Genomic DNA, 21,246 nt, shown 5'->3' with positions numbered 1-21,246 from the left:
TTTCTGTGAGGGGCCAGGCAGGAAACATGGTAGACTTTGCAGCCCGTGTAGCCTCTGTTACAGCTCCTCAGTGATGCCGTTGTGGCAGAAAGGTATAGAAAGTGCACAGACAGACGGTGGCTCTGTTCCAGTCAACTTTATTTATGGACATTGAAATGTGATTTTCATATCATTGTAACACGTATTTGAGGGTTTTTTCCAACCATATATAAATGCAAAAACTCTTACTGGCTCACAAACCACAAAAAACCAGGCAGCAAGTTGGTTTTGGCCTGCGGACAAATTTGCCAACCCAATGTTCTCAAAAGAAATGTCATTGACACGTTAGCAGGAGTCTAGAAATTCCATGACTTGGGGCTAGAGCCTGTAGATAATGCAGGCTTTCTGGATCCCTGGGGAGGAGGGTTGTCTCCCTGAAGAGCCCTCTTGAAAGTCTGGATCAAGCCTACAAACTGTACCATGGAAAATATTTGAATTGGGTTAAAAGAAAGGATGGTGAGCAGCTTGGGTCCACAGTATTTTGATTATTACCAATATATGTTCGTGTTGTGAGTGGTAACCATCTTAGTTTGGCTTAGAGTATATTAGTCTAATGGGCAGGTGGTATTCATTGACAATGTAATGTGTCCTAGCATTGCACTGAACAGAGAAATGCAGTCCCCGCTTTCTTGGTACAGAAGACAGCCTATCAGAAATTGGCCCAGATTCTACTGAACTAAGAATAGGCAGTTTCTTTGGCTACTCTCTTGGTACTTCTGAAAGGGGACTGTCATGGTAGATTCCCCAAAGGGAGGGGAAATGGTATAACAAAAAAAGAAATGAAAAGAATCAAAATTGGGGGAATTCCTTGGCTGTCCAGTGGTTAGGACTTGGCATTTTCACTGCCCAGGGCCTGCCGGGGTTCAGTCCCTGGGTGGGAAACTAAGATCCCGCAAGCCGTGCAGTGCAGCTGAAAAAAATAAAGAATCAGAACTTAAATAATTACCTCATTTATTACAACTGCTAAAATCTTGACAGAAAGGTGGTCCTCGTCTGTCTGGAAAGTTGACTTTTTCTTTTCATGAGGGAACAACTAAAGAGTGAGGGATGGAGACGCCTCACAGCCAGTCACACCGGACATATCAACCCTGGCAGTTGATGAAATGACAGATGTTGACGCCAGGCTGCTCCCCCACCCCCGAGTCTACACGTATTTGGTATTTTTTAAATTTTTTCAAAGCAGTTTTTGCTATGGCTGAGTTTAGCCAAGAGGACGAGCTGGTAAAGAGAACAGGTCTGGGGAAGAAGACCACTGAAAATCCTCCCCTCTGTTTTGGCCTGTGTCAAGCCCTGTCTCTGCGCCTAGGAAGTTTTGATACTCCTTCCTCCATTATCCCAAGGCTACATCTCTTCAACCCTCCCCATCCCCCTGCCAGTCCCCAAGAAGTTCCATAAATTCTGGCCAAGATGGTCTGCCATGTCTTGCGGCTCTTCCCCTAGCTCCTCTTAGGTGGCACTGCGGGAGAATAGAAAAGGTTAATTCGATGGTTATCTTTTAGAACAGAAAATGAGAGTTCAGTGGATTGGCCAGCCTGGTGTCTCTCCCATCTGATCTCTCAACTCCTTCCCTTTCTGCAGTTTTAACTCTTGGACCCCTTATCTTGTCCCTGAAGCTATCACTGGAGGAGCTTCACTTGCCCCACCCACACTGCAGAAAAGACTCAGGACCATTCAGTGGTATGGTCAGCTTGTTTGGTCTGGCTACAGGGAGCCTACGCTGGATGCTTCCTCTCCCCAGGGCTGAGAGAGGAAAGCTAAAGCAGCTGCCACATCAGGCCCCATCATCAGGCATATAGCCTGTTGTGTGGAAAACATCAAGTGGTGAAAATACTTAGACCTGCTCTGAGGCCTTCCAGTTGACATCAGCCTGGTTACAGTCCCAGAATCACAGCGGGTGTGGAGAGAACCAACCTTTAGGACACAGATAGGACCCTGCAAGGACTTCTAGGTGCCCTACAGCACTAGCATACTTAAAGTAAGAGTCACTGACCCCAGAGTTGGAGGCTTGTATACATATGTGTCTGCAGACACACACACGGAGCGCCGCAGCTGGACAGAACTTCATCCTGCTTTTCCTTCACCTCCCACTGCTCCTTCCCTTGGCCATAGTTTGCTTTAGGTATGGACCTCAGCAGAAAGGTCTAGCCCAGTCCTGGGAATCCTTAGAAAGCACTGAGAGATAAACGGGGATCTGCCTGAAAGACAAGGGTGCCAGGGGGCCTCATGAATACTCAGTGAGACAGAGTTGAATCCTCTGATACCAGAGGATAGAATCACCTGAAGTAGCTACTTAAAATGCTTTCAAAAGAGGTTTTATAAAATCTAGGAAATTCTGATAGAAGCAGGTAGATTTAAAATTGGGACTTATTCCCTGCACACTGGTGAGTTAGTCAAGGCTTCTGGGTGAGTGGGTGGGTAGGGAGAAGGTCATCTTACTGGAAGGAATCTGCCTGCTTTAAGCTGAGCTGGAGACCATCTACGTTAAATCACCCTCCGGAGCAGTTCTGGGGCACTGTCCTCCTGCCTTTCAGTTGTGTCTTCCCTGTGTCTACACTGGTGACAGTTGTTGAGGCCGTGACCACAATGCCTGATCAGTGTTTCATTCCTGGATCCCAGGATAGGGGAGGAAAAACACCCAAGATTAAAAAACACTGAGGCCTCCATGCTACTGGCAATCCACTCCAGTACTATTGCCTGGAAAATCCCATGGACAGAGGAGCCTGGTAGGCTACAGTCCACAGGGTCGCAAAGAGTCGGACACAACTGAGCGACTTCACTTTCACTTTCCATGCTACTATGGTGCCTGCCTCTCTGGGTCCACTCTAGGAAGGCTGCTGACTGTTCTCAAACCAATGGAATGGAAAATATCCTCAAGTTAAACATAACTGCTTTCATGGTGCATGTGTTTGTGTGTGTGTTAATTCCAATAATGTCCTTTGAGGAGGAAAGGACAGTGATCCTACTCCAAGAACCTGAAACAAGGCAGGAGAAACAAAGCTGTGAACAAGCCAGGGGCTGTGCCTCGCAGCTTCCCACCTCCACCCTGGGTGAGGGCCTGAGGCAGCCTGTGGCTCCGGGGGCAACCAGAGAGCTGGTGTGGCAGTGTGGGTCCGCTGCTGCTCCTCCCTTCCTGGCCTGTCTGCTCCACCTTTCCCAGGGAAGAGCAGGATCAGCCAGGAGAAACTTAGGTAGACTTGCAACCAGGAGCTCCAGGCTGGACCTGGGGCATAATTGGAATGACTCCAGATCTGCAATCAGCCCCATGACTTGAACACATCAGCTGGCAGCAACTTAGGACAAGCTTCACTAGAGTCATAGCTTCCATAGCACTCCTGACCTTGCATCCAGGAGAAAATGTCTGTGTTCTCTGATGGTGGCCAGCAACACAACCTCTCTGAGACTTGGATCCCCTAAGCATCATTATCCATAACTATTTATTACCTCCCTAAAAGAAGTATAAAACCCAGAGCCAGGCTGAGTAAGAGATAAGGACAGGAACATCATAAGCCGCCTGTTTACATGTGTTTACTACTTTGAACATCCCAATCAATGCCTGTTACCATGCATTCTGTCATCTAGCGTTTACAACATCCCTGTGAGACAGGTCATGTAGTAAGTGATTTGCCTGTGGCCACACCAGTGTCAGGGGCTGGGTAAACCCAGACTGCAAGTTTCCTAGCTCCCGGATCGATGTGCTTTTCACTTCATGATACATAGGCTTTTTATGCCAACCAAAGGCACGGGCAGTGGGAGCACTAAACCAGGAGCCTCCCTGCTCCCTAAGCCTGCAGAGAGTCATCAGAAATGCTGAGGGAGTCAGAGGTGTCCCCTGGAGGCTGAGACAGGTCAACAGAAGGCTAGGCAGGAGTACTAGAGATTCGAGGCTAACGACCATCAATGCCACTCCCAGAGTCAGCGAAGCATGCACTGTGTCCTTTTGTCAGGTGAAAAGACCTGACTGGTTTACTCAGATGCTCAGGGATGCTTCCAGGAGGAAGGCAGGCTCAAAGCATGGCTGGGAGGTAAGGCTTCTGACCCCTCCTCCCTCTGCAGCCCAGGAAGAGGGGGAAGGTGAGGGCTGGCTGACTCAGTCTGCAAGTGCTTGGAAATCTGGAGCTGAAAGGCCCCAGCCCTGTTCAGCTAATGATTATTATTAACTCTGAGCAGGCCTTGGCATAGCAGCCAGCTGGCTCTGGGAGAATGCCCGGATCTCCGACAGTGAGGTTTTAAAAACAAGACCCATGGCAGCCATGCCTGGTGTGGTGGGGGTCGGGGGGGAGGACAGGCTAGTGTCACAGAGTGGGGAGGGGTAGTCTGCCCTGTGAGAGGGCAGGGCCAGGAGGTGGCACAGGCTGGCAAGAGATACCGTTAATGCAGCTGAAAAGCCCAGAAGGTGAGGCTGGGAGACTTCCCCACACACAGCTCCTGCCATTCAACACCACCCCCAGTGGGGGGTGGGGGAGTGGAGTATGGAGGGGAAGGGTGGCCAAGGGAAAGATGGGGGCTTGGGTGTGGCATCTGAATCCAGAATGGTAATCTTATTACCATCTGGATTTGATACAAAAACCATCTATATTTCTAATGTCCTCAAGGTTGAGTTTGAATGTAATCATATTTGGAATCAGGACTCAGTGAGCCTGATATGCAAATTTGTGCAAATGACATGGAAATTTTAAAAAGTCTCGAGCACCCTGGCTTTTATTTTTAAAGGCAAAAGAGGCTGGCTACTAGCAGCTTTGCTTAGTCAGACAAGGGCAAAAGGGCAGCCGCGTGTTTCTCCTTCAAGACTTCTGCTTCATTTCTGAGGAGCCCAGATAATACCCCAGATGGGGAGACACTGGATGGTGGCGGGGGGACAGAGGGTGCAGGGGGAGGAAACACAAGCAGGAGGCATATGCAGCCACCAGCTACTGAGATCCCAGCTGGAGGAAGAGTGCCCTGGCACTGAGGTCTAATGGCTGTCCAGCTGCTGCCCTGGGATGGGAGGGCAGGTGGTGATGGAAGGAGCAAGGAGCGGAGGGGAGGGAAGTCCCTCCACAATCTGGCCAGCTGGGAAGAAGGACTCCTCCTGGTGACCTCCTCCCAATACTGCAATCAGACTGGCTAAGCAAGCGGAGACCACCTGTGCCCCCCTTCTCTGCCCTGTGCCCCTGCCCACCCCCAGCTGGGGCCTACCGGTCAGAGAAGTGACAGCTGGGACCCCTTCCTCCTGCAGAATATAAATGACTTCCCCCTTCCTCTCAGGGCTGGGAATAGACATCAGCTGGCACTGCCCACGCAAACTGCTGGCTGTCAGCCCGCCTGCCCGCCCACCATCCCCCGCACCACCTGGGAGGAGGCAACACCTCAGGCAGGCTCGGGCTCTCTGGTGTTGCCTGCTTGGCTCCCCGAGCAAGCTCACCCGGCCTTCCTACCCTGCTGGAGACAGAACGAGACCCCCAGCACTGACTGTACAGGCCAGCAGAGAGGGACTCCCTGGCCAGAGTGACCCGAGGTGACAATCTCCTCCATGCAGCCCCAGTAGCCATCTCTCCCAAGGTCAACCATAGTGGAGAGCTGGAAAGCGGGAAAAGGGCAATGAAAGAGACAGGAGTAACCAGCAGGGGCCCCCTTGAGATGCTCAGGGTCTGGGGTGCTTCTAGGAGATGCCATCTGACCCAGCACAGTCTGCTCTGAGGACCCTTCTGCCCCTGCCATTCTCATGCCTGTCCTGTCGAATCATACCGACCTCCCTGCTGCTGAGTCACCCAGGGAGGAGGTCTGGAATCTTCTAAAGGCCTGGGATAGACAAACTATTGCTATCTGGGAACACCTCCCCCTGCTCCTGGGACCTCAAATTCTAGGTCCTACTCCTCAGGTCTCCCAGGGTCCCCACTGAGCTCTCTCTACCTGCCTCAATGCTGCTTTCCAGGCTCGGCCATTCTCAGTTTTTGCCATGATCTATGGAGGTCCCAATCCAATGGACAGAGGAGCCTGGCAGCATACAGTCCATGGGGTCGCAAGAGTCAGACACAACTTAGCAACTAAACCACCACCAACCACCACAATGGAGGTCCCAACTCCCTGAATGAGCCAGACCACAGTTAACCAATGTAACATCCAGCTGTCACCAACGAGGGATGAGGGCAGTCTGCGGAACTACTTTCAGTCTGGAACGAGAAGGGGTCTCTGCAGGGAAGAAAGCCCAGCCCTCATTTGCCAGCTGGCACCAAATTCAGCCACCTCTTGGGCCAAAGAGCTGGCAAGAGACGACACTGAAGGGAAACTTAGCTGATGAGGAGAGAAGGAGAACCAGGGAGACTGTTTTCTCTAGATCAGAAGCGCCCTGCCCCATTTCCTTGGCTCTTACTTTGTTCTAAAAGCTTTGGAATAGCTCCAGGAAGCTATGTGCTAAGGCAAGGACCCAAGCCCTAAGAAGGGCAAAACACGAGATGCTCAGGACTGCTCTGCCACTGAGAATGGACGTCTTGCGGTCCCAAGCCCAGATCCCAAGATTAGCTGAAGGAAGTTCTTAGCTGGGCTTAGACACCCAGCCAGGAGCCAAGGCCTGGTTAAGCCAATGCCTTTCTGCTCCTCCAAAAGTTTAAGGTGGCTTTAGTGCCCTTACTGTCTTGGTATTCTGGAGACTTTCACCTGGGCCCCTTCTCTCCACAGCCCCTGATGCTTTGTCTCCTGGTGCAGGGGCCAAATCAGCACAGGTTCTTGGAAAGCCAGGAGACTACATTGGTCCCTCTAGAGGGGTAAGGAGACAATGAATGTAAGAATTACACCCTGAGTCTGATGAGTGGTCCAGCCATGGTTCAGAGCTGGGAAGATGCTCTGTGACATCAACTTGACAGACACTGAATGCTAGGAGAGATTGTTTAGAAACAATCACCCATTACACAGATGAGGAAACTGAGTCCCTGAGACACTGGACTCACATAAGGTTGCACAACAGAGCCTATAAGGACCATACCCATAAAAAAAGTACATTGGCTCTCTCCACTACACTGATTTCTCAAAGTGACCCAAAGAGCTGCTGCCACTCATAAGTTACAAGAATCCAATTTTTCATTAGGCATGCAAGCAAGAAATGACTGCCAGCACCACCCAACACTTCCCTCCCATCAAGAGTGGAGGCTTCAGGATCAAGCTCTCCATCACCTGTCACTTGTGCCCCATCCACTTCCCCGTTCTGGCCCACTGAGTCATCTGTCAGCAATGGCAGCTTGGGTTTCTGCAGCCTCCACCCCAGCTAAGACATACGAAAACCCTACCCCTTCTGAAGTGGATCCCTGAAGGTCACTAAAGGAGCCAGTGAAGTCCAAGTCAAGTGTCCCATTTCGATTCAGAGTTTGGAGGAACTCACATTTCCATTTTCTTCCTTGGCAAGTAGGAGCTGGAGATCTGATGCATTATTACCAGGGCTGGATAGAGGGGCAGCACCAGGCACAGGTACCAGGCTGCACCTTTGATCTGAGCCTGGAACCACACAGAGTGCATGCCCAGAAGCACTGTTACTGTAGCCATCAGGTAGACCACCAGTCCACATGTCAGATGGTAGAGCTTGAGACGAGCCACCCTCGAGACCCTGGCTGCCCGGGGACACAGGAGGCAAAGTCCACACAGTGCCTGGCCGATAGTGGCCAGCAACGTCAGAGCCCCTACCCAGCTGTGCCAGGACGCCAGGTGGGGCAGCTCACTGCGGGTCCTGCTGGAGATGATGAAGCCCAAGCCCGGGGCTGCACAGAGGATGGCTAGGGTCTGCCCTGCCCAGTGGAGTCGGATCCGGGCCTTTCGGGAGCAGAAGAAGAACAGGGAGTGCTCGGGCGAGAAGAGCAGGATGGCCTCAGCCATGCAGAGGCAGAACTGTGAACACAGGAGAGGGCCAGTGAGCCTCAGGCCCGGCTCAGAGGCCTGCAAAAGGGGAGGTGCCCTCATACTTCCAAACAAGGAAGACAGAGGGTTGGGGCTAAAAAAACTCCCACCAGAACCACCTGCCTCACAGGTAGGCATTTGTGGGCAGAATTGGGAATCCTCGCTTGAGTGGAAGTGTCATCATTCAGGCTGACATCCATGCCCTACCACCCGCCCCACATCCTCAACAGCAAGGACTCTCATTTCTTGACCAATGGGAACAGCAAAATTTAAACCTTCTCCTGAACTCTGGGGGTGGGGAGCAACTGAATAACGCCCCTTCCACTTCCTCTTTTCAGGCCCAGAGTGGAGAAAATAATGGTATCTTCCATGGCCTCCCACCCTATTATACCACCTGATTACCTATAGCCCAGCCCTCCATGTTTCCTGATCTCAGTGGTTGCAAGGAAAGACAGGGCCCTGGGTATTTCCCCCCGCCCCCCTCTCTGAGCCAAAGAAAGGTTAAGCCTTCTAAAGGCTAGATGCTTCCTTAGGGGCATATCCAAACCAACCACCCAAACTCACCGCCAAGGCCATGAATACAGGGTGCCAGGAGAAAAGACCTAAGAATCAAAGAGAACAGACTGACGGCGGGGCACTATTGGTTCTGCCCCTGTGGCTGGCTGGAGCCCAAAGAATCTGGCTGGAGGGGAAAGGTCAGTGTAGTGTCTTCAACCCTAATCAGTAATCAGGACCTCCAAACAAAGTGGTGCAGCCAAACGGCCTTAGGCTGAGCAACCAAGAGGGCAAACATACCAGTTTGGCCTGGATTCCCCATTCAGCACTTCGCAGCTACCAGCCCAGTCCTAAAATAGACCTGGGCCTCCCTCCTTTACTTGTTGCATCCATGAGGGGCTCTGCTGGTGACGAACTAGCGAGTTCAGTTAGTTCGATTCAGGCTTCTCCTCTCCTCCCAGCACCCAGAGCCCCACCCTTCCAAGACCCACCCCCAGGACCACGCCCCACCACGCCCTTACTACCCCTCGACAGTCGCCCATCCACTGTGAGTCCCCACTCCACGCCTCTTAGCGATCCAAGCTCGGCCCCTCAAACATCTCGGCTCCGCCCCCTTTCCTGGCTCCGCCCCTCCCTGCACACTCACTGGTTCCTGGCCGGGACAGCACAGTCAGGAAGATGGTGAAGCCCACGGCGACCAGATGCGCCAAGATCCCACTGCCTCTCCGCAGCCAGCGGGTCAGTCTCGGCTCCCTCGGCGGAGCGAGAACCAGACCTACCTCCAGAGACTGCATGGCGGCGCCCGGCAGCCGCACACTCCCAGCTGCCAGGGCAAGTCTTCCGGGTTTGCGATCGCGGAGGCGGCCGCGGATGCGGGAGAGGCTCCTCCCCGGGACGCCGCCGGCAATGCGGCGGCTCGCCCACAGCGCCCTCTGCAGAGTCGGGGAAAGAGCCTCGGTCCTGGAGAGCCCCGAGGGCAGGAAGCGAGTGGACAGCTCCGGGCCGACCTTGTTTCTTCAGCCAACCTCATTGGTATCTTTATGTCTACATGGGCTTATGGGGCTTATGTCTCAAATAGCCTGTGAAAATTACTTTCATGACAACTGATTTCACCCAAGTCACAAATCTGGTACACAGAACCAACAGTGTGAAACCAGTTTTGAGCAGTTTTCCAAAAATACTGGATTTCCCTGATTGCCTACTCTCTCCCACCACCCCTCCTTCCGTCTTGTTAAGGGAGTTAGAGTCCCTTCTGCCTACAAGCAAGGAGACTGAAAACGAACGGATAAAGCTAAAAACTAGTGCCCCGTGCCTGGTGAATTAGGGTTTGAGGACCAAAAGAGGGACACCCAACAGTCATGCCCCCTATCTGCACAGTAGCTGTTGTCCCCAGTGAGACAAATCGAAAATCTAGGGCACTCCCAGCCCTTGCCGCCTGCACACCATCTGCTCAGCCCTGGGGAGCCAGGTGATCCTGAGGGACTAGAACCTCCCACACGCTGGCTGCCTCCCACACCAAGGGGAATTCTGTAAGTGGTCTTACCTTTTCCCTTTCTGCCTCCAGAAAAGGTGTGCTTCCACTTAAGGAGGCCTACCTGGGATAGGCTGCACCCCTTCCTTAAGGGTAAACCCACAGGCCATGGGGCGAGAGAGCAAAACAGGCAGTCCCACAGGAATCAGGAACATCCTGAGAGCAATTACCAACTCCACTTCAGCTCCAGTGGTTGAGAAAATGAGGCTACTAGGAGGAGGCAGGAGGAGCTGAAGAAACTGAGGCAGTAATTCAGACAGGATGCAGGCGCCAGGTTGCTGGAAGACCAGAATAGGGCCACAGGCTGATTCCCCTAGAACTTCAAGGCGAAGATCCAAGAGTAGACCCAGAGGTGTGGCTCCCCTCCCCATCAAGTTTCCTTCCCCAATAGGACAGTAGTCCCCTTGCTCACTAGGAGCCACATGCCTCCTCATCCTAAGACTCCCCCAGTGACACAACCCCTAGCCATTTCCAGAGACTAAAAGTACAAAAGCATATGAGCATAAGAGATTCTTTTGCAGGCAAGTGATAGGAGCTGGAGGCTGGCTGCCTATCAGGTCAGCCTCCTGGGGTGTAGCTGGGGACAGTAAGGACACTCATTTTATTACACTTCTTTCCTTCCTATGTTTCTGTTTTTATATTTTCTTAGCAGCAACAGAACAGGAAGACAGTCTTGAGGTATTTTAAAGAGGTTTTTTTTTTTTTTCTTAAAAAAAATAATATAAAGTTATAAAAAGCGGCAGCAGCCTGGGGCCCGGATCTGGAGGGGAGGAGGTGCTGGCGGCTCCATTGCAGTGGGCAGGCACTTTCTCGTTAATGGGCTTTTGACTGCAGGAAGACAAGAGGCAAGAGACAGGGTCAGGCTAGGGGGTCTACCTGTCCTTCTATCTAGTGAACTATGTGGGCCATAAAAGCTAAGGTTCCATATCCTCCTACTGGTCTGTTGAGTAAAGCTAGGCATGGGGGAGGATAAATGCCTGCCCAGCAGAGGCAGTCTGGAGATCACCCATGCAAGCGGGGGACTCAAACACACTCAAACCCTGGGCAACTGTCAACTTATTACTCTCATATGGGTGCCAAATGTGCTGGGATGCATCTGGTCAGTGCCTAAACCAGGAGGGCATCCCCCCTTCCCACCCAACTCATCCCTCCTGGCTAAGATCGTATATGTATAGCTCAGAGAATGCTACTCCAGGGCTCCCATCAAAAGAGGCAAATAAATCTGGCTGCTGGCTTTACTGGAAACCCTGGAGAGTTTGCCTGACACCTGAAAACCTGGCAGTGGATACATGTGCAAGGTGGGCAGTCATGCATATGGGGACCTTGGGTGGTGTCCCTGCCCTTTCAGTCCCTAATGCCCGGACACAAAACCAACGAACAAGACCAGCCCACCCAGCGTGTTAGGCCACAGCTCTGGGACCCCAGCTCAACCCCACTGCCCAAACCTTTCTTATCAGAGCTCATGGAGTCCAACTTCCTTTCCTTCAGGGAACAGAGGTGGCTCCAGTTCCTGGAGTGAGGGCCACAGCCAATTCAGAAAGTGGCCCTTTAATTAAAACAAAAGTGGGGGAAGGGGGAGAGGCAGAGGCAACATCTCCTTAGCCCAAGAGAGAGGGCTGGGGACAGGGGAAGGCCCACCAAGCCAGAGCTGGGGTCACCTCTCCCTAGAGAAGATGGCCAGGAACTCTCAACTTCCCCAGTCTTCCCCTCCCTGCACAAATGTTTTACTTAGGCACCTCTTTCTGTCAGGTTCCTGCTGGGCATGCCAACCTCATCCATCCTGACCCTTCCCTGCCCCCACTCTTCAGGGAGCTGGGCTGGTACCTGCAGTGTAGAACACTTCTCCTCAAAGGCCAGGGCCGGACCCGGCTTCTTGCGGCGCACAGAGCAGGCCGCATCGGCAGGGGCACCGGTCTGGCAGTGCTTGGCCTTCACTGGCCGGCAGTAAGTGGCCAGGTTTTTCCGCTTCTTGGCTACCTCCTCCTCAGAGAGGCAGTTGGTTGGCAGGGCCTTGGCCGCGTGTCCAGCCGCCCCCTGGCTGTCCAGCTGAGAGGCCTTGACTGGCGTGGGGGGCTGATGAGGGGAACCCCGACAATCCAGAGGCCCTGCCCTCTTCACTCTTGGCCCCACCGTCCCATTAAGCCCCAGGCCCAGAGCAGGTTTAGTCTTGGCTGTGAGGCCCCGGCATCCAGAGGGCTTGCCTTTTCCAGTGGGCTCCAGGATGCAAGTCCGTTTGAAAGTGGTGGGGCCAGGTGATAACTTTCGCTTCCGAGAAGGAGCCTCCACCTCAAGCCTGTCCTTGCCTTTGGACGACTTGCTGGCCTTGGAAGGTGGGAGCTTGCTGAAGGATGGGGACGGCGTGTTGGCAGGCAGTGGTGAGGTGATGGCCTGGCTCCCGCCCGTGCACTCCGCCTGACTACAGGCAGCTGCCACGTTGGGGGAGCCTGCAGGGTAGCTGGGGACAAGGCTGTCCTTGGTGGGGGGCGTAGAGGCAGGGCAGGCGGGTCTGGGGGGTGGGCCTGGAAGGCGAGGGCTGCTGCCCATAGGGGATGGACTCAGGGGAGCAGATGCGAGGGAGCTGACAAGGTGGGATGGAGGCTCAGCCGCCGGTGGGATCTTCCTGCGGCAAAAAGAGAGCCCCACTGTGATGTCAAGCAAGCCAGAGGGCATCCCTACCAATATACAACAGCCTTTCCGCCCCACGGAGAAATGGCCCAGAAACCCTGGCAGTGCTGCCATCTGCTGGGAGACGCTGGAACTGAGGAACACGAAGAAGGCCCAGGGACAGACAGAGATGGTACTAATATATAGATGCTTTAAGAATCTCACTGTAAATCTCAGGTTAGCCATCCCCTATCCCTACTTACCTAAAAGGTACTAGAAGTGACAGGTAAGAGTTAAGATCCACCCCCAGACAAGCCATTCACGCCCGACCTTAGCCTAGCTCTAGGCCGCCAAGTTTCCCCACTTCCCCTTCATCCTACTTGGGGGTTTCCTGGCCAATAGCCAAGCCACGTCTCTAGGTGTGTGTGAAGAATTAGGGCTTCTGAAGCCCACGAGTGCCTGGGACCCAGGGAGGGAAGTTCTGGGGCCAAGAGACTCACTTCCACATGTGGGAGCTGAGGTGCCGTTCCAGCATGGAGCTCAGGGCCGAGCAGAACCGGTCCAGCCGGCGGCTAAACACGTAGCATCCTGGACTCACCAGCCGGCTCCCAAAGGTGCAGAACTGGAGGCAGAAGGAAGGTACATGGTTACCGGTGCCTGAAATACAGGGAGAGTACCTTCACACAGAATCGGACCTCCTTCCCACACTCTGAGCCAGGAGGGCTGCCCCCTCACCCCCACCCTCCTGGGTTCTTACCGCCTGCGGCCGAGGGGGCCGGTTTGCATAATGACAGTCAGTGGGGAGGTGGAGCTCATCAGATGTCCCCTCCTCCTCACTCTCCTCGCTGGAGGCCTGGGCCCCACCCCGGGGCAGGGGGAAGGGGAACAGGCCTGGATCCCCATCACCACCACAAGGGCCTTCATCATCCAACTCACTCTCAGAGGAAGCCCGGGACCTGGAAGGGCCAAAGGGGATGTGAGGGCAACGTGATGGAAGTGGGGCGGGGGCGGGGGTGGGTTGTACCTGAACCCGCCAAGCTCAAAAAGCCAGGGCAGGCACCCTGTGGGCCATCAGACAAAGAGGAAGGGGGCCAGGGAGGGAGGGGACAACAGAGCTCACAGAGTTAAGAGCCGGAAAGATCAGGGGCCACAGCTCCCAAGGGATTCTCTGCCCTGCCCCTTCACTTCCCAGGCCCTGTCTCCTGAGGGGGAAAATCTGCTCCAGATTCGCCTTCTCCAGAAAATCTTCTGAGTGTAACTGCACTCAGCTCAGGTCAACCCAGTCAATTTTCTCAACCCCTTTCTTGCATCACATATTCCTGTGAGCCTGTCTGTGAGCTGAGCCTGTGTTTGGTGTCTGCCCCTCGTGTTACAGGCAGAGATGGGTGTGTGTCTCCTTCGGCAAGGCAGGCTCTCCCCCGGGTCCAGCGCAGCCTCTGCACACGAAGGGGCCAGTGAATAAATACACAGAAGAACTGCCTCACCCAGGACCCTGACCCTTCTGGCTCCCCAGTGACTTTTCGCCTGGTGGGAGCAGCTGGGAGAGTGTTTTTATCCTGGGTGTTGGATCGCTACAGAGAGGCAGGGGCATTGCAGTTGCCAGGATAGCAGTGGGGGAATCACCTGCTTCCCCACCACTGCCAGGGCTCCCCCCACCACGTCAGGGTGGAGTGAGCAGCATCTTCCAGGACACCCCCGGGCCTGTCTCCAGGGGTCCCTGGCGGTTTGGGGCCAAGCGTCCCCAGGTCAGATGGGTGCTGGCTCCGGGACCTACCTGGGCAGTGCACAGTAGGGATAGGTCGGCTTGGCACGAGCAGAGAAGGCGCCGCTGGGAGCAGCCGCTGCTGCCACAAGTTGGACTGAGGCGGGGGGCTCCTGGGAGGGGCGCTCTAGAGCTGCCTCCTTGCGCCCTGGGCTCTTCTCCTTGGGAGACTCCCCTTTGCGGGAGTTGGCCTTCAGCTCCGCCACCAGCACGTCAAAGTCCTTGGCTCGGCCCTGGACCTCCCGGCGTTGGTGTACCGAGTGGATCTAGGACGCAGCAGGGTGGAGGGTGGGGAGGGGGTGTGAGCTGAGCAAGGGAAGGGGCAGCAGTGTGCTCCGGCTTAGGCAAGCAGAGAGACTGGGGGTGGATCTGGGAGCCACCCCCCTGCCTGCTGTCCCTACCTTGGGCCCACTGGGGCAGCCCCTTCTCCCCATCCCTGGTCTGGGCTTAATCCCTATCCCTTGAGTTGGACCTTGGATAAGATCGTACTTCCTCTCCCTTCCCAGGGCCCGCGTTCTCCCTCACCAGGCAGAGGGAGTAGAGCTTACCTTGCAAGTGAGAAGGCGGGTACAGATCTTTTGGGTCTCTGGATTTATTACCCCACACTGCCTGTTGAGGTCGCACTCCTTCCCTGTGGGGAAAGCAGGTCCCATGAACCCCACAGCCACTTAGAGGAGGCCCAGGGGAAGGTCTGGCATCTCCATGCCAAAGGCCTGGGAAGAGCTGGGCCTAAGGCAGGAAAGCCTCTGGCTCTCAAGTCTGTGGCTGTAGCCTTCCAGACAAACTCCTCTGGGAATCAGCAGCTCTCTGCTGGGTGTAAGAACCATCCCATCCCCATTACCAGCCCAAGAATCCTTTGGGGGCCTCCAAGCCCCCAAAAGAGCAACATATACCAAGAAAGAGGAGCAGCCACAGGCATCTGGAATGCCAGGGAAACCAGCTATGGGAGGTTTCTGGTGCCCTGGATCTAGGTGAGAAAAAAGATAAAGGTCCATAGCCCAGTGTGAGGAACAGTACCTTCCCCTACTTGGGCACAGACTCCCATAGCCTTAATCAAGACAGCTGGACTGAAGAGAATCTTCCAAGAGAGCAAGCAGGTCAAGTGAGTGCCCACGTCAAGGGATGACCAGGGGTCCCTGTACCCCAGCAATCTGTGATGGCCAAGCCCCCTCTCCACTGACCCCCTCTCCATCAGACCCAAAGACAAAGCTGTCCAAAGGAGTCCCCACTCTACTTTCCTGACCCTCAAGACCATGACTACTCACGAGCCATCTTCCGGTGGGTTTTAGGGGGCAGCTTGGCCCCACCAGGCTCCTTTTCAGAAGGGCTGCCTTCAGTCCGGTGACTGGGGCCCTCGCTGGGGGCTATCTCGATGCTCTCTCTGCCAGGAAGTTCTTTAGAAGGGGATGCCATGGGATTTTTTCCAGGGGAGTCCTTGGTGAGGCCACCTGGCTGGCTGAGGAAAGCAGAGGGCGGGGCCACCCTGATTCCATGTCCATCAGGCTTCGGAAGACTGGACATCTTCTCCAGATTCACCACAGGCACGAAAAGGCTATACGTGGAGAGATGGTGTGGGCTGGGAGGTAGGGAGGCTGGGTCTGGGCCCCGGATTCTAGCCCAGGACCATCTCCTTTCCCAGAATTTGGGTGGGCTCCTGCAGGGGTGCAGAACTCAAGACAAGGGAATCCCATGTTCCCTGGAGCAAGCGGAAGGGAGCTGCAGAGAGAGCTGGCTCCCTCCCACCACGAGCAGTGCCCATCGCCCCATGGCTGCTTCCACTTGTGTCAACCCCTCCTTGGGCTGTGTGGTCAGGGCTTGCTTCAGGGAGTCTCCAGCCTTTCCTTACCAGAGGTTGTCCTTCTGGGTCTTCTCAGGAGGCTGGTGGCCACGGCTGCGAGACCCCTGGCCCTTCTCCCTGGAGGAGGTTTTGGTAGAACCTGGGGCCCTACAAGCAGGGCCCTGCCCATTCACCACATGGCATTTCTGAGAGCTGGCAGGGGCTGGAGGTGGAGGTGGGGCCCGGGTGTAGAGCTTGCTGAGGGGCCCATGTCTTCTTTCTGTGGCAGGAGGTGGAGAGAGCAATCGAGGTGAGTGATGTTAACTGCCTCCTGCCCCATCCTCCTAACCCTGCTCACAGATTTATGATAGAGAATCTGCAGTTTCCGAATGTTAGGTTTTAGATTTGCCTCCTTCCCCTTTGAATCTGCACCTTCAAGACTGAAAATTCTAGGACTCTGCTTCCTGAACCTCTTAGCTCTTCCCAGATGCTAGAAACTTTACTCCACCAGATGCTAGAAGTTTGCTTAAACAATAATCCCAACCAACCACAATGTCTGAAGTTCCACCCCACCCCACCTTCCTATTCACAAAGCCTCCCTCCATTACCCACGTGACCTCCCAACTAGCCCTGTCCTCCGAGTTCCAAGTTCCACCTTCCCCTGTTCCCTCTATCTCCTCCCTAGGGCTCCCCTCACCGCAGTGCTTCTGGAAAGCTTGAGGCTTCACCACTTGGCTGCAATGGTTACATACAACCAAATAGAAGTCGTCATGGGCAGGGCAGTGCCCGAAGATGGACATGTCTGCAACGACAGAAGCCCTTATCACTGGGGCTGGGGATACCAGGGTTTCCCGGTAAGATCAGAGCACAGACCCACCCACCACTCAGATGACACTTCCCCTCCCAGCTGATATAACAGGCTTTATGATGGATGCTTCCAGAGTTCAATCTAACCAATCCCTAAGAATGCAGGCTTTCAGGTGCTGCTGCTGCTAAGTCGCTTCACTTGCGTCCGACTCTGCAACCCCATAGATGGCAGCCCACCAGGCTCCCCTGTCCCTGGGATTCTCCAGGCAAGAACACTGGAGTGGGTTGCCATTTCCTTCTCCAATGCATGGAAGTGAAAAGTGAAAGTGAAGCCACTCAATCGTGTCCGACTCTTAGGAACCCCATGGACTGCAGCCCACTAGGCTCCTCCGTCCATGGGATTTTCCCCATGGAATGGGGTGCCATCGCCTTCTCCGAGGCTTTCAGGTGAGAGCACCAAACACCAATGATTAGGATCTCCCTCAGTAAGTCACAGGAACCAGAGGAAGAGGCTGACTCAGACCTATCAAAGTGAGAATGGCCAGACTGGCTGCTTCACCAGCTGCAGCCACCTCCTGGGTGGTGGTGGAAGAAGGAAAGGTGGTCCTGTCTGCCCTGGGCCCCAGCCCTAATGTGTGCCGACTCCCACCTTCTTTAATGAGGGTCATGGCATCCAACTTCTTCAGGTTTTTGTTACTCTCCTCCAACTCAGTCCCTGAAGGAGAAACACAGCTCAGAAGGACCACTCCCATCCCAGACGCCCATCTCCAACCCGACCAGGTGCTGTGGCCAAGCAGGAGGAAGCCTCTGCCTCTTGACAAGCACCCGGTGCTCAGGACCACCCAGAGAACCACTCAGTGGATCTTTCTCAAGTGGTCATTCTTTCTTCACCTGCTACCTCCGGAATAAGCTGGCTTCATCAGGAGGATCCTTTCGTTTGGTTCCTTTACTCCAAGGTGCAGTTCAGGATCCCATCGCTGACTAGTTGGGTGACTGTGGGTACTTGTCTCTTTTCTGGGCCTGCTTCCCCATGTAAATGGGGAACAGTCCTTCACTTATTTTCCTTCAGATCCCTGAGGCCCTTCTTGAGATTTCTCAGATGTGTTCTTTCTGCTTTTCTGTGGTATCCCAAACAGATACTCTCCCAGGTCCCCAACCTCAATTTTGTTTCACTTGGGTTGCCATGGCATTGTGAAAGTTACACCCAGTTGCTCAGGTCCTGCACTGACAGGATGGCCGTAGAGCAGAGAAACTGCTATCTTGGGGCCCTTCAGCATCTTCAAAGTCCCCTTGGTCAGCTACGCAAACCCTCTTCCTCTTAAGGGGGTTTGGGCAAGGGTTGCCCTTGTACCTCAGTTTCTGGGTTGATGACAAAAACATCTTAGCTATGCAAAGCAGCTCTTTCCCCATCCCCCTACCTCACTGCTCTCCCCTCCCTCCTCTACGCCCCCTCCCTGTCCCTTGGAAAAAAAAAAATCAATTCTGAGTCACCAAACCCGTCTGATTCCATTTCCGGTTCTCAATGCACCCAGACCCTGACAATGGCCCCATCCTTGCCCACCCAGCATGGGGCAGTTCTAGGGTGGCCTGAGGCTCCCACTTAGGTCTGCTTCTGACACCTACTAACAGACTTGCGCCTTTCTAGAATGAGAATACTGACAGTCTTATATAATCTCCAGATGTGGAGGGGGGGGTGGGTTAGGTATGCAAGAGACAAGGGGCAGCCCCCACTCTGAAGTCCGTTAAAATGCAGTGATGGACAGAACTGAGCTGGGAGTTGGATGTCTCAGAGGAGAACAAGTGTCATCAGAGACGGCTCCATGTGGTCTCCTCCACCTCTTCTCACTTGCAAACTTCTTCAGGGGCGTGATGCCTGCTGTCACCCCAAAGGCCACGAGGCCAGATGCCCCCTGGGGCCAGGAGACAAAGATCAGGAAAGGGGCTGTCAGCCCGCTCCACCAAAAGCACTCAGGGGCCTAGAGAAGGTGGCTGTCAGGGGAGAGAGCCCGGGAGGTAAGGCAAGAGGCCCGGGAAAGGACGGGGGGGTTGGAGGCATGGATGGATGGACAGAAGGAGGGAGGAAGGGAGGATGGATAGATGGATGGACCGATGAACTAATGCGGAGGAGGCGGGGGTCCAGTGGCACTGCAGTCGACAGGCAAAGCCGAAAAGGAGCAGAAGGTGTGGGGCAGAAGGCGATGGAACAAGGGGGGTTGGGAGGGGGGCACAGAAGTGGGGTGCGTGGGAAACACGTGGAGAGGACTGTTGCGGATGGGGAAAGCCCGAGGCAGGTGCAGGAGGGGCGGAAGCTGGAGGACAGCAGGCAAGAAGAAACATAAAGGAAAGCAGATGTAGGGGCAGGTATTGGGCGACGGCAGAGACAGAGGTGGGCAGGGTGGGCTGCTGGCGGAGAGCCGGCGCTAGGACCCGGAGGCGCGAAGGTGGTGGAGAAGGCGGGCACTAGGACCCGGCGGGTCCTTTGTTTGGGGGGCCGGGGAGCCGGACGGCGGCTCCCGTCGGCAGCTCCCCTCTGCTGGCGGGGGCCCGGAGTGGGGGAGGGGAGACAGGGATGGGGTCTTCAGACTCTAGGGGAGCTTCACTCACCGTCGGCTGCGGGCAGATCGGCCCGCTCCACCCACGAGCTCCAGCTCTGTCCCGCGAAGTCATCGAGACTCGGCACCCGCCGCTCCAGAGCGGCCATTGCTGCCGCCGCGCGTTCACGCACCGCCATCACCGCCGCGGACGCGCGCCCGCCCCGGCGCCGCCGCCGCGCGGCCCCCTCCCCTCATCCCCGCCGCGGGCACGCCTCCCCTCTCCCTCCCACCTTTCCAGCTCTCTTGCGCAAGTGCATCACTGTTCGTCTGGCTCTCAGAGTCTCGCCCACATAGCCTTCTGGGAAATGTAGTCAGCTAGGTGGTGCTGTTGCCTACTGAACTTGCCGCGAGAGCCCCTCCAAAATGCATGATTGCGGGGGTAGAAAGAGACCAAAGCCTCAGGACCTCCTCTACTAACCCTTGTGAACACATTCTTTCTGCTACCAGCCCCTCTCTTAAACTCGCTGCACACAGACCCCAGTTCCAAACCTCTCCGCCCAAGATGCCCCTTTAAGCCGTGCCTCCGCTAGCTGACTGGCTCCCCTTCCCAGGCTGGCGGCCACGAGCGACTTCGCTTCCCTGTAGATCGAATAGGGTAGGTGCAGGGAGGTGGGCGCTGTGAATCAGAAGGGCAAAGGGAGGGGGTCTGTAGGATGTGCTGAAGGACACAGGGGTTGGAGTGGGGGAGGATCCTCAACTCTGGTGTTGTGCCTTTGTGGGAAACCCACGCTGCCCTGATGCAGAGCAGAGGGTTGGAGTAGCGTTTTCTGGATTTGGTAGGACCTAGCTGAGCTGACCAAGATCACCTGTCAGGATGACAGAAGGCTATCTGTGAGCCAGAGCCAGCCCCGGAACAGGGGTAGCCCCGAGGCTGCTGGTGTTTGCAGCGTCTCTGCTGATCCGTCTCTCCTCTTCAGATAACTGCGATCGATGATCGATACCCTGTATCGCCTCTTCCCAAACCCTGGTTGGACCCGGACTTCATCCATCACTTTGGCTTCTTTTTCTAACGAATATTTTCTGTGCTGGCAGGGCTGCTACCAGAGCTTCGTCATAGGGTGATTTCTCATCAGATCTGTTATTTTCCTTGCTAAGGCCTAGAAAATATTGATACCTTAATCACCCACATCTTTCTCCTCAGCTGATAACGTTCTTTCTCACCTTCATACACTCAACAGACAAAAGCCTGTCCCCTACCCCATCACATCGGAAAAGAGATACTAATTCTCTTTTCCCTTACACCTCACCCCATATTCATTATTTCATCTCAGGGGAAACCAAACTGGAGGCAAATAAGTCAAGGTCTGACTTCAAGACCTCTGAGCATCTTCTCACTTTCACCCAAGGAATGTTAAAGTACTTCAAGGATGATCTCTGATGGTAGAGCTTCTTAACCTGAAAACCATAGATGATTCCTAGGAGGTTGGTGAACCTGGTGACATTGAGTGTAATATTGTGCCCAAGTGTATTTTTCAAGGGAATATAAATGAAGCCTGTGACTATCTGTCAGAAGGGGCACAGAGGTGCAAGTTTGTGAGGTTGAGAGGGCAACACATAAGGCCCTCAACTCCTGACAGGAAGCTAGATTAGGTCACAAATGGTAGAAGAGCATATGCAAATAGCATTATGGAAGCCACTATCTCCTGCCTTTTGAGTTTGCTCTAAATTTATTAATGAGTCTCAGTTACTTTGGACTGAGGAGATGTCACCAGGCTGGGGTCTGCCGGGAACAACTCAGCCTTCAGACTCTTATCGCTGGGAGTGCAGAGTGGAGAGG

General features: G+C 54.5%; 2 protein-coding genes across 13 annotated transcripts; both read right to left on the bottom strand.

Moving 5' to 3' along the window:
• Positions 1–121: 121 nt before the first annotated feature.
• Positions 122–9,236, bottom strand: LOC101105614 (probable transmembrane reductase CYB561D1). 5 transcript variants are annotated; one of them, XR_009597060.1, is made up of 5 exons: positions 9,041–9,236; positions 8,464–8,501; positions 7,299–7,890; positions 2,030–2,234; positions 122–1,495 (listed from the first exon to the last, which is right to left on the bottom strand). XR_009597060.1 is itself a non-coding variant. In XM_060401322.1 (4 exons), the coding sequence occupies exons 1-4, from the start codon at positions 9,186–9,188 to the stop codon at positions 1,486–1,488; spliced, it is 696 nt and encodes a 231-aa protein (XP_060257305.1). In that variant the 5' UTR covers positions 9,189–9,236; the 3' UTR covers positions 122–1,485. The 5 variants fall into 5 exon arrangements, 3 of the variants coding, with proteins under 3 accessions (XP_060257305.1, XP_014947644.1, XP_060257310.1); XR_003590218.2 differs by lacking the exon at positions 2,030–2,234; XM_060401322.1 differs by lacking the exon at positions 2,030–2,234 and having other exon boundaries at positions 7,391–7,890.
• A 128-nt stretch (positions 9,237–9,364) lies between these two features.
• On the bottom strand, positions 9,365–19,651 carry ATXN7L2 (ataxin 7 like 2). 8 transcript variants are annotated; one of them, XM_042251917.2, is made up of 12 exons: positions 19,480–19,651; positions 17,767–18,785; positions 17,525–17,590; positions 16,766–16,870; positions 16,138–16,348; positions 15,557–15,843; positions 14,840–14,922; positions 14,304–14,557; positions 13,287–13,485; positions 13,030–13,151; positions 11,750–12,545; positions 9,365–10,203 (listed from the first exon to the last, which is right to left on the bottom strand). In XM_042251917.2, exons 3-12 carry the CDS (start codon positions 17,541–17,543, stop codon positions 9,976–9,978), a joined length of 2,304 nt encoding a protein of 767 aa, XP_042107851.1. In that variant the 5' UTR covers positions 17,544–17,590; positions 17,767–18,785; positions 19,480–19,651; the 3' UTR covers positions 9,365–9,975. The 8 variants fall into 8 exon arrangements, with proteins under 8 accessions (XP_042107851.1, XP_027828494.1, XP_027828502.1 ...); XM_027972703.3 differs by lacking the exons at positions 9,365–10,203; positions 17,767–18,785 and adding exons at positions 10,599–10,753; positions 11,371–11,471; XM_027972706.3 differs by lacking the exons at positions 9,365–10,203; positions 17,767–18,785 and adding exons at positions 10,599–10,753; positions 11,371–11,435.
• Positions 19,652–21,246: the final 1,595 nt, after the last annotated feature.

This window comes from Ovis aries, chromosome 1, assembly GCF_016772045.2.
Source record: "Ovis aries strain OAR_USU_Benz2616 breed Rambouillet chromosome 1, ARS-UI_Ramb_v3.0, whole genome shotgun sequence".
Lineage (NCBI taxonomy): Eukaryota > Metazoa > Chordata > Mammalia > Artiodactyla > Bovidae > Ovis > Ovis aries.
The sequence above is the reverse complement of the archived record's forward strand: the minus strand, read 5'-3'. Positions and strand labels throughout refer to the sequence as shown.

Bases quoted from the DNA above. Each gene is read 5' to 3' on its own strand.
- LOC101105614 (XM_060401322.1), bottom strand. From the start codon at position 9,188: ATGCAGTCTCTGGAGGTAGGTCTGGTTCTCGCTCCGCCGAGGGAGCCG. The intron at 8,502-9,040 runs GTGAGTGTGCAG...TTTGATTCTTAG, and splicing joins GCTGTCCCGGCCAGGAACCA to GTCTTTTCTCCTGGCACCCT. The intron at 7,891-8,463 runs GTGAGTTTGGGT...CTGTGTTCACAG, and splicing joins CTGTATTCATGGCCTTGGCG to TTCTGCCTCTGCATGGCTGA.
- ATXN7L2 (XM_027972693.3), bottom strand. From the start codon at position 19,606: ATGGCGGTGCGTGAACGCGCGGCGGCAGCAATGGCCGCTCTGGAGCGG. The intron at 16,871-17,524 runs GTGGGAGTCGGC...CTGTCGTTGCAG, and splicing joins CATGACCCTCATTAAAGAAG to ACATGTCCATCTTCGGGCAC. The intron at 12,546-13,029 runs GTGAGTCTCTTG...TTTTTGCCGCAG, and splicing joins CTCAGCTCCCACATGTGGAA to GAAGATCCCACCGGCGGCTG.